The 12455-nt window shown below is 43.1% G+C and overlaps 1 protein-coding gene across 1 annotated transcript in view; it reads right to left on the bottom strand.

Moving 5' to 3' along the window:
• Positions 1-12455, bottom strand: part of LOC148540809 (uncharacterized) — a 236858-nt gene that overhangs the window by 134666 nt on the left and 89737 nt on the right. The window contains exon 12 of the mRNA XM_088481969.1: positions 8256-8260. Within this exon, the coding sequence (XP_088338095.1) occupies positions 8256-8260 (5 nt within the window). The remainder of the gene's footprint in view (positions 1-8255; positions 8261-12455) is intronic.

Raw genomic sequence — 12455 nt, 5'->3', positions numbered from 1 at the left:
TAACATCGATGTTCCAGAACCAATGTTTAGGTCTAAACAATGTTTTGCAATCAACATTAAAAACTGTACAGTACTTTCAATGTTGTCTTTTTATGTCCTATCCTTAGTGCACACACTCAAAGCAGTTCTCCCCTTCCCCCTGTCCCTGATAACAGCATCACTGGCTCTGTGTGCCCCCCTCCCCAACCCATAGCAGTGTAATGGTGCATACACATGTAGCGATCTGCCAGCAATACAATATCGCTGGCAGATCATACTGCACACTCCCTGGTGTGTTGGATGATCTATATAGATAATCCAACACACCAATAACTTGCCAGCAACTATAGCGACTGGCGATCAGCAGGTTGTGCAGCATGCAGGGACGATGGGCGATATCGCTATCATCCATACGTGCCTGCACATTGCTGGTTGAAGGTAAGTTGTTAGGGTACATTAAAAAATGATGATTTGATAGATAACGGTAACAATAACGATATCAATATCATTTAAATCGTCCTTTTAAATTGCTACGTGTATGCACCTTTACAGCAGCAGCTCTCCTCCTCCTTCCCCCTCTATGAACACAGCAGCGGTGGCTCTGTGTGCCCCCCTCACCCATAGACACCACTGGCACTGCTGACATTACCGGTACCCTTCACTGAGGACACTGCCAGCACTGCAGCACTGCCATCCCATGTACTGAGGACACCATCAGCAATCCCTGCACTGTCGACACAGCCAGCAAACCTGCACTGAAGATACTGCTTGCCCCCCACACTACCGACACCTCCATTACCTGTCACTGAGGACACTGCCAGTACTGCAGCACTGCCATTCTATGTACCGAGGACACCGTCAGCAACCCCTGCACTGCCGACACAGACAGAAAACCTGCACTGAAGACACCGCTGGCACCCTGCAATGCCAACACCGCCAGTACCCTTCATTGAGGACACTGCCAGCACCACAGCACTGCCATTCCATGTACCGAGGACACCGTCAGCAACCCCCCCACTGCCGACACAGTCAGTAAAACTGCACTGAAGATACTGCTGGCACCCCCACACTACCGACACCTCCGTTATCTGTCACTGAGGACACTGCCAGCACTGCAGCACTGCCATTCCATGTACCGAGGACACCGTCAGCAACCCCTGCACTGCCAACACAGCCAGAAAACCTGCACTGAAGACACTGCTGGCACCCTGCAATGCCAACACCGCCAGTACCCTTCACTGAGGACACTGCCAGCACTGCAGCACTGCCATTCCATGTATCGAGGACACCGTCAGCAACCCCTGCACTGCCGACACAACCAGAAAACCTGCACTGAAGACACCGCTGGCACCCTGCAATGCCAACACCACCAGTACCCTTCACTGAGGACTCTGCCAGCACCACAGCACTGCCATTCCATGTACCGAGGACACCGTCAACAACCCCCGCACTGCTGACACAGCCAGCAAACCTGCATTGAAGGTACTGCTGGCACCCCCACACTACCGACACCTCCGTTACCTGTCACTGAGGACACTGCCAGCACTGCAGCACTGCCATCCCAGTATTCATATACAGTACTGGTTCTAGGTATACATTATAATTCAAAAACTACCCATCAGTAATTTACAGTGTGTTCATGTCCTTTTTCTGAATAACCCTGCCCATTGTTTGCCTCAACACAGAGGGGGAGGGAGGAGGAATTCATTTGTAAAGGCTGCACTTTTTACACAGACAACAAATCAAGTTTTCATTAGCCCTCCTCCTGTGTGTTGTTACTACTCATTAATGTTGCCCTTTGTATCTAGAGACACTTTTGTAGTTTCAGTCCCTCCTTTCCTCCCAAAACTGTACTCATTTTCCATGGTTATATTGTACATTTATAGACCAGTAATGTAGCTGGAAGCACAATGCTTTGTTTTCCACTTTGTTATTACAGTAAAGTATACACAGTATGTCAGTTGCTATATATATATAGAGAGAGAGAGATGTGTGCCCACCGTCGTGTTTTGGTTTTGGATCTGGATCTCCCCTGGTTTTGGATCTGAATTAGGTTTTGGATTTTTTTCTTTGTTGTTTTGTGATTTGGTTTTGGATCTGGATATTTTCTTAAAATATCATAAAAACAGTTAAAATCACAATATGGGCTTGTTTTTGTTCCTACAGTATTATTAACCTCAATAACATTTATTTACAGTCATTTCCAATCAATTTTGACCACCTCCCAATATTATATTTTTCATCTTATTAAGGCCAAAGGTTGCATCCAGCTAGCTGGCTGACTAAGCTGTGACACAGTGGGCGACACTAACATGTGGCAGTTCATCTTCCAATTTCCAACATGGATACAGTGTGTTATACAGCGTGGGTTGGATACACCAATAGTGCACATACTGTGACAGCAGTGTTGGCATAGCAGGGTTGCTGACGGTGTCCTCAGTACATGGAATGGCAGTGCATTGGTGTTGGCAGTGTCCTCAGTGAAGGGTACTGACGATGTCGGCAGTGCCAGTGGTGTCTTTAGTGCAGGTTTGCTGGCTGCATAGGCATTGTAGGGGTTGCTGACGGTGTCCTCAGCATGTGGTTTGGCCATGCTGCGGTGCTGACAGTGTCCTCAGTGTAGGGTACCAGCGATGTTGGCAGTGCGGGGGTGCCAGCAGTGTCCTCAGTGCAGGTTTGCTGACTGTGTTGGCAGTACAGGGGTGTTCTTAAGGCAGGGTGCCGGCAATGTTGGCAGAGCTGGGGTACCAGTAGCGTCCTCAGTGTAGATTTGCTGGCTGTGTCGGCAGTGCGGGGGTTGCTGACGATGTCCTCAGTACATGGAATGGCAGTGCTGTGATGCTGGCAGTGTCCTCAGTGAAGGGTACCGGCGATGTCGGCAGTGCAAGGGTGCCAGCAGTGTCCTCAGTGCAGGTTTTCTGACTGTGTTGGCACTGTAGGGGTGTTCTCAATGCAGGGTGATGGCAATTTTGGCAGAGCGGGGGTGCCAGCGGTGTTCTCAGTGCATGAGTACTGACAGTGTCGGCAGTGCAGGGGTGCTGGTGGTGTCCACAATGTGGGAGTGCCGGCAGTGTCGGCAGTGTGGGGGTCACTGACTGTGTCCTCAGTACGTGGGGCAGTACTGCAGGAGTGTCGGCAGCGGTGGTGTCAGCAGCAGGGGATGCTGCCAGTGGGGTGCCGGCAGTGTCGGCAGCGGGGGTGCAGGCAGTGTAGGGCAGTGGGGGATGGTGGGCACCATCTTCTTTTGCTTCCTGTGTGCAAATTAAATGGGCTTAATGCTGATTGGTTGAGAGCCGTCACGGAAGGCTCCCTCAGCCAATCAGCATTAAGCCCGCTCAATACAAAACCTTGTGACCCCACAACTTCGTGACCCAAGAGTGGGATCGCGAGGTTTTGCCTCAGGTTAGGGATCTGGGGCAGGCAGAGAGATCCAAGCACCCTCTATGGGTCGGCACCCTTGTTCGACCACACTGGTCGAACAACCCAAGAGTTGGCTCTGATTAGGGGGTCCTTAGCTCCCCAGGGATCCCTGGCCTAGGCTGATTAGCGGTCAGGTTTAATGCTTTGACTGGGGGGCCCAGTGAAAGGGCTCCCCTGGCTGTAGCATTAGCCCCCTCACTAGAAAACGTCTGGTGCTGGTTCTGAATTTTACAGGGGGACCCTACTCATTTTTTCCCCCTGTATTTCCAAAATCAGATCAGTGCCCAGTGCTAGTTGCGCACTGTCGCTATGTCGTTTGTCCCCCATATTTTTGCAACCAGAGCTGGTTCTGACTAGCCCAGTGCTTGTTGTGCTTAAGTACAGGAGACCCCTATGTCATTTGTCCCCTTATTTAATCAAAACCAGAACTGGGTCACTAAAAGCCCATGGTTCTTTTGTGGAGGGGGGCATGCCATTTTTTATTAATTTGTTTTCACAGGATTTTTTTTTTACCACAGCAACACAGACAGGTCTCTCTGATCCTGTCTATGCTCTGTGTCAATGACCCAGATGCATGTAGCATGGATCTCCTGGTCCATGCATGCATCTATGTCATTGAAATACATAGCCGCACAGAGGGGTCTCACTGATCCCATCCGTGCTTCTGTGTCAATGTACAAAAGTGTCTCATGAAAATGTGGTTTGTTGTCTGTCTGTGGAAAATGTGCAGCCTTTACAAAATGAATTCCTCCCCCCTCCCCTCTGTGTTGAGAAAAGCAAAGTGTTTACCTGGAGAAGGACATAAACATATAGTATATTACTGATTGTCAGTGTTTGAATTATACTATATATATATTGAATCATAAAAATGTATGTTTGGAGAAAAAAACAGGTTTACACTGAGATTCAAACCCTAATTTCCTGGTGTGATGTGCAGTCACCTTACCACTACACTATAACACCTACAGGCAAATACTGAAGTCTTTTACCTCTTACAAAGTGAAAATTAACTGAAACTGACAGCTTCTGTTCTAGATCCAGCTAGAAATATAGCAATAGTTTTTTTTTTAGTATATAAAATATGGTGCTATATTTCCAAGTGCTATTTTCTATTCTGTAGGACTTTTTACTGTATATGTAGCCAAAGTATGCAGGAAATTTTGTAAGCCAGTCTGGCACTGCAATGGGAAGCAGCTTACTGTATTGGATCTTCCTCTCTAGCTTTCTACTTAGGCAGCCGCAGTATACTTTTCTAAAAATGCCACCTGCTGTCTGAAAAGTGGTACTACACTATATTTCAGCCTCCTTACACATGTCCCGATATGTATATCTTGGCAGGGCCGGTTATCTGATGCCACGAATGGCAGGCAATGGCTCAATTTTCACAAAGGTGTATGTGGACACATCTGTATCTGTTGACCTGTCCCTGTGGACTAAGTTACATTGGTCAACCGACCAGGATGTTCAAAGAACGTATGGCCTTGCACCGTTCCTCTATCAAACTCACCTTACAGGGTAGACAATCTGATCAGCCGGTAGCACGGCATTTCAAGGAAGCCAACCACCAACTTTCAAGCCTCCGGTACAAAATCATTGACCATGTACCCCCCTCACCACTGGGAGGGGACAGGGCCAAGAAGTTACTCCGTAGGGAAGCAAAATGGATTTGTATACTTGAGACTATCCACCCTAAGGGACTTAATCATAAAATTGCCTGGTCTGCCTTTTTGTGATAATAGATGCATTTTTGCTATCATTGCTGTAACCTGCATAGTATCTAGGTCTTAATATGTATGTTGATTTATGTATATATTCATGTGCATTTGCAAACTTTATGTATCTAGATGTAGATGTCCATGGATAAGTTTATGTATCCATGCACACATAGTGGTATTTAATGAGAATTAAGTACCTCAGCGATGTAGTCTTTTTTAGAATATGCTATAAGTGACATCAGTGTTGGGGCTAGATTTAATTTGTGTATGCAATAAGATATAGTTCCTTAGTTGATTGCAGGACTTAGACCCTAATTCCTCGGCATTTCAGGTCCACAAATAGATATAATGTGTCTCTTGGAAGACTATATGCTTATATCCAAACTTTTTTGTAATTGACCAACAATTTTTATTGTTTTGTGTGTTAACTTTTAATGTTTATACACTCTTCTCCCTCCAACCGTGGCGCCTGAGTACATTGCTAAGGAGACTGCCTAGCCGGGAGCCGATTGCGTCCTTGGTTACATTCCCAGAGTACCTAGTAGTTGGTCACTGGATGATGCCGTCACAACTTCACGGCGCCCGGTGGATGGAGACACGATTTGCACTGTTGCACCATTACCGTTATAGGTATCTTATATAAGGTAAGCACTTTTTGTTTCTTTACACCCTGATGACAAGGCCGTTCAGGCCTTGAAACGTCGGCTTACATGGCACAATAAATATGCTTGTTGGAATGAAGTCCGGATGAGTGCCGCCTGCTTCTATTTTTAGAAGATTTGCTGGATACATTTTCTTTATAGGAAGGCACCGTGGCATTCAAGTTTTTCTATATCTGGAGTGCCCATCTACATGCAGTCTATATATATATCTAGGATATCAAACATAATAGATATACGAACCAGGCGGTAGCAAATGTAAAAAGGATTAAATGCTATTCTGCAAGAAAGTACGGGACTCTAACAGAAGAAAACAGTAAAGTCTCTACTTCAACAGGCACTATAGGCTAAAGCATATCTAAAAATCAAACAATTTTGGACAATAGTGGATGCTATGATCTCCTTAATCTAGACTATTTATACGCCAATGTAAATTAAAGAAAGCTGCTAAATGAGAGAATCTAATTTAGTCCATGTGGATTCACTGTCTGTAGGCTGTGTATCCACCATGCTTCTCTTTGTAAGAGAGCTCGATTACGATCACCCCCTCTTGGATTGGGTGGGATCCAATCGATCATTTTGTAGCGGATGGTAGACAAATTGTGTTTAAACTGCTGGAAATGTCTAGCTACTGGATGCTCAGAAGGTTTACCTTCTAACGCAGCCCGAATATTGGACCTATGTAGGGCCATTCTTTCTTTTAGTTGTCTATAGTGCCTGTTGAAGTAGAGACTTTACTGTTTTCTTCTGTTAGAGTCCCGTACTTTCTTGCAGAATAGCATTTAATCCTTATTACATTTGCTACCGCCTGGTTCGTATATCTATTAGGTTTGATATCCTAGATGTCCGGTCATTTACTTTCAGACACAGGTATTATTAGCTTTAGCTCTAACATATATGACACTGACTATCTTTACACATGGATAGTATCTCTCGCATATTGTTATAGAGTAACTTGCTACTTGTGTGTAATATAACTGTTAAGGTACACAGCCACTTGACCTGTTACTAGTGGAGCGTCTTTTCTATTATTGTTTTTATTAGTCACTATGGTGATGGCAGACGTCACTTTAGCCACGTCCCCTGGAGACGCCGAGACACCGGCGCCACAAGTGACGTCATCGGGTCTCCGCCGGGATTCGCGGTAGCAGGAAGAATCCACACGTGGTGAGCACTATAAAGGTATGTTTTCTTTTATTGTATATTTGTCTTGATAAAAGGGTTTGCGCCCTGAAACGTCGATCTATACTCCAGGCTCTGGGGGATTTTTTACAGCATACATGAGACCTAGAGTGCCATCCATTCTGCGTGGATATATAATTTCTTTAGGATAGGCACCGGGCTAGCTGAATCATATTACTGGAGGAGTGCCGGACACCACCATTGTTGATATATATATATATATATATATGTATGTATATATATATATATATATACAGTATATATATATGTATATATATATATATATATACAGTATATATATATATATATATATATGTATGTATATATATATATATATATGGATAATGCTATATATATATATATATATATTTATATATATATATACATACATATTTATTTTTTGTTATACTCTGTTATTAATTTATACTCTCATATTTTTCACATTTTAGTTATTTTACTTACCTTCTTATTATGATGTTATTAATTTCACATATTTACATTAGATTTCCTCATTAGCGCTTATTCACCTATTACACCAAATTGATTTTATTTAAATAAGCTGCTTCTTACTCGGGTGCAGTCATATAATTTTTTCAATTGCATCCCCTTCTATACCTCTGCCTGATTGACAAGCAGAGGCATCTAAGGGGTGGTGCAGGGGTTGGGAACAGTTGGCATTCCTGGAAACGGGGGCGAGTCCACCCCATTTTCTGGGAGTGGCAAGGCCAGGGGCTGCATCCAAGGACAAAGTTTACTGTGCTGGCAAGCCAGCCAGCCTGAGATAGTTGAGGATTACTCAGCTTACTCAGCTGGCCAGCGGCCCAGCGGGCATTCACCATCGCGACCTCGGTCGCAATGATGGGATCGCAAATGCAGCAGGGAGTGTGTCAGGACAGAATTGAAAAGATGCTTTCGTGCAGCTCTGCAATTCCGTCCAGTACTGAATCACCTCCATTGTCCTCTAGTAAAAGGCAGGAAGAAGAAAATCAAAATCGAACCGCAGCTATTATATATTCCATCACCTATCAAGAAGTACGTTCCCAAAAGTTGATAAAAGAGTGGTTAGTACCCTGGACTTTTAAGAAAAAAATAACTGAATTTCTTTGAATACTATATTTATTTTTCAGATATTGTTGTAATCAAATCTCAAATAAAATCATAAGTGATCATTTGTATAAATTATTGATAATAAATGGAAGTATACTGTATAGAGCATCTTTACATACCAATAATGCACATTCTATTTTCTTACAGCTCCACTTGTCTTGCTTGTAATTTACATTTTGATACATACTAAAACTGCGGCTGTACATAATATTGCTGTCACTAATGATACCTTCACATTTTCACTACTGCCATTTGGTGTAGTGCTGGCTTGTGTGGGAGCTTCTGTCCGAGGAATTAAAAGAGCAGCCTGGGCTATGTTAGACATTTCTGATTTCTGAGAGACTTTATCAATGGCAACTAATGCAAAATACAGGATTGTTCCATTTGCTATAACAACATTTTTGGGTGCAAATGTGAATGTTTCACTTGATCCTGCTGGTTGTGGAGCAACGCTGGACATGTTTACTTGAGTGGATCCATTAAAGTTGTCTCTGAGATCTTTAGGACTTACATTCATTCTTAAATCATAGCGTGAAGCTGAAAATACAAATATACCAAAGTCAGGATTAGTTGTAATTAGAGATGTGAGTCTAGCCCCATGTTTTGGTTTTGGTTTTGTATCCGGATTCATCTTCGTGTTTTGGTTTTGCAAAACCACCATCACTTGTTTTGGTTTTGGATCTGTATTTATTTAAAAAAAAAAAAAAAAACAGTTTAAATTACCTAATTTTGACCTATTTACATGCAATCCAAAACCCAAGTTCGGTTTTTAATTCCTATTTCCGAACTGGGAGAAGATATAAACCGGAACTCGGTTCGACACATTACTCCAAAATGATTCTGAACTCGGACTCTCTTCGACTTGGAACCCCTAAATTTGTTGTTGGTTCTCTGGAAACTGAGTCTGCACATCTCTAGTTGTAATCACTCCAATCATTATATATAAGTTGTGTAAATTTTGGTGACGTTGCTATAATAGACTTTCTTTGATCCCTTTATTTAGTGAGTGAAAGAAAGCTACAATGGGCTGACTCCAGGCAGCTACCACAGAGATTCCCCATCTCTTCTATCAGTAAGATTTTTTAAAACAATTTATTGCAAAGGAAAAAATCTGATGCTGTTGTGCATGAACATGACAGTGCTACTATTCCTGATCATAGAGGGACTGTCCAACCATTTCTCTTCATCAGTGTGTCAGGGGGACGTTTATTAAAACTTGGAGACAGATAAAGTGGAGAGAAATTTAAGGGGAGATTTATCAAAGCTTGGAAAGAGATATAGTGGAGAGATATATAGTACCAACCAATCAGCTTCTAACTGTCATATTTCAAATACAGCCTCTAAAGTGGCAGTTAGAAGCTAATTGGTTGGTACTTTATCTCTCTCCACTTTTTCTCTCACCGAGCTTTGATAAATCTTCCCCTCAGTCTCCTGAAATTCCACATACCAATACCAAAACTGAATCCGACCCAAAATACTTGATGGTAGTTTTGCAAAAAACAAAACCCGATGATGAAATAGAACCAAAACACGGGGGTCCGCACATTTATCTACTTGTAAGCCTATAGCAGCTTCAGTATATTCAGTTATTGGATATAGGGCCTGATTCAGAGCCACTCGTAAGCGGCCGCTCGTTCGATCCGAGCGATGTTCGCACATCTGCGCATGCGTATGGATTGTAATGCACATGCACCAACCAGTCAGTGCGGTCGGAAATTGTGTGCTCGCAAAATAGCGAATGCCTCCTAATTTGAGTGACAGAATGAGGCGTTTGTGGGTGGTAACAGGGGAAGGTGCTTGAAAACGGGGAGTGGAGATCCGAACGCAGGCGTGCCAAACGGTCAAAATGGGCGTTTTAAGGGTATAATTAACAAAGCAGCGTCATCGACCACGTCAGTTGGTTATCTTTTAGCCTGAACTGCTCGCATGATTGCGGTAGGAAAATGCTACCACAAGAATAGCGAGCAGTTCATACGCCTTTCGATGTACTCGATTAATCTAATAAATAGCGGAGATGACGTATGATGCGAGCGGCCAGGGGGCGTCTTTACAAAATAGCGAGCGCATGTTTCCTTCGCTCGTTCAGACATAGAGGCGTCAACAGACCGCTAAGAGTGAGCGCTCAATTTAAATATCCGGACCCTTTTTCAGAACGACCGTCCGCAAATAGCGTCCGGCTCTGAATCAGGCCCATAGTTCTAAATAATTTTTAAATCAGTTATATGACCGCTTCCCCAACTAGCAGAATAGCAAGAGTCCTGTGCCCTGTGCTTTTATTTAATTTTTATATACTAAAGTAGTCTCCTCTGGAACTCCTGGATCTCATAGAATTTCAGTTGCCCATGCCAATTTGCAAAATGTGCCACTTAGGCCTTCCTGTGCCTTCCAGCTTTTTGCCGCATCAGTCTTTCTCTCTGATTTTGTAGTCTTTTTAGCCCTTGTTCTAATTCTTTACTTTGTGCCCTGGAGAGCATCAGCTTTCATTTAATCTTAGGCAGTGGTGACTATTAACTTCTTCTTGACCTGACCTCATACTCATACTGTAGGGCATAGTTGCCTACCCTCCTGGATCCTCCAGCAGAGTCCCATTTCAAGCTCTAATCTCCTGCTGACCCGAATTCTAGATAAAACCATCTGGATTTATTTGATTCTTCACTTCAGCCGGGGGGCAAACAAGGAGTTTCAGGGCAATGACAGATATTTGCCTCAGTGACTAAGAGGGCAATGCAGCCTCTGCTGTCAACTCTCAGCAACTCCTTGTTGGGCCCCCAGCTGTAAAGCGCACAGTTTGCCTAACCCCTGTGATCAGTATCTTCTTATCTCATGGTCTGTTGCTATTGCTAGTGTGAGCTGGAGCTGACATTAAGAATTTTTTATTAGTAATCTTTAGTTAAACACACAAAAAGGACAATATAACATAATATTTTTTAAATCAATTTTTTACCAAGAAATGATCATTAAAGTAAGCAAATGGAATATGCTGCACTATATAAGTAACTGTTACTAAATAAATAATGAGAATAAAGTTGTGGTAAACAAACAAATCATATATGCTTTAGAGAGGTTATGCAGCAACAGCTACACATCTGAGGTCACGGAAAGGTGGATGTACAGTCTGAACCACGTGGACTTCCTCCTTCCTCCACAGAAAAGAGGGACATGAGTCCTTCTTCTGTTATTACAGCATGATAAGGAAGTTTATGGCATGTCTTGCTATGCATTAATGTGCTTACACTTGTAAACAGATCATTGGCTCATTTAAAGCAACAAGCTGAACAAGATGATTGATGAATAGCTGGCTGCAGAATTAGTGTTGTGGATGTCTCAACCTTACTTACAAAACTAAGTGGAAAATATGGTCCTCTTGGGGTCATGTTTGCTTGTTATAGCAAAATGTAACTTACAGTAAATATAAAATGAGATCTCTTTCATTGATTAAATATATTGTTTTAACTTTTGATAAAGGTAATGTTCAGATCTTGCTAAGATAAGTGGACCACATATACAGGCTTACCATACTATCCCTTTAAACCAGGACACTCATGAATTTCACAGGTTCTTGGGCTGATTAAACTGCAGGCTTTGAGGGCCTGATTCGTTATGAATCGCAACTGCGATTACGCACAAACTAGCCACTGCGATGGCATGCGCGGCTTGAGCTTACACTGCGTGTGATGAAGTTAGCAAGTTCTGAGAAAGGTCCTGCCCTTGTGCAAATGTGTGTGAGGCTACGATGGTACTTAATGTTACAGATGGTTTTGCTGTTTTGCTAAGTATTATGGATGTGAGTAAGGGGAAGTGGACGTCCGTATGTTAGGCTGTGACGGCATTGTGTTTGCAAACATTAGCATATTTTCGCAGTGGGTCTGCGTGCTTAATCGCAGCAGCGATCCATAATGAAGCAGGCCCTAAGCCAGCAATCCACAGAAACTGTGTAATTCATGAGTGTCCTGGTTTAGTATGGTAAGCCTACACATACAGTATGCTGCCCTGGAAGTGCATCTGGCAATCAGTTTACTTTATGTTAATTTTCTCAAATGTTCTTGAACATTTTACAGTATCTGTGTACTCATCAAAAGAGACACAAGCAAATTGGTTTGTTTAATTTCTCTAGGTATGCATTAAAGTATGCATTAAATGGTGAAACAAATATTTTCACTTTTCCCGGTGTGTGAGAACAAAGAGCCTGATTCATCATGGATTCGCTATTGCTAAAGCGTATGCAGACAGCAAATTGTTGTGTACATCGCAGTGCGTGTGCGTGAAAGCACCACATTGATCACAGAGACCACGCAGAGCCATCGCAGAGTGATTGACAGGCAGTGAGCGTTTAGGAGTTTTGACGGCAGGTGGTCAGAGAAACGCACGCATGCCTGACCACTTGAATGCCGTT

The sequence above is a fragment of the Taudactylus pleione genome, unplaced genomic scaffold, assembly GCF_031769625.1.
Source record: "Taudactylus pleione unplaced genomic scaffold, aTauple2 ptg000017l, whole genome shotgun sequence".
Taxonomy (NCBI): domain Eukaryota; kingdom Metazoa; phylum Chordata; class Amphibia; order Anura; family Myobatrachidae; genus Taudactylus; species Taudactylus pleione.
The sequence above is the reverse complement of the archived record's forward strand: the minus strand, read 5'-3'. Positions and strand labels throughout refer to the sequence as shown.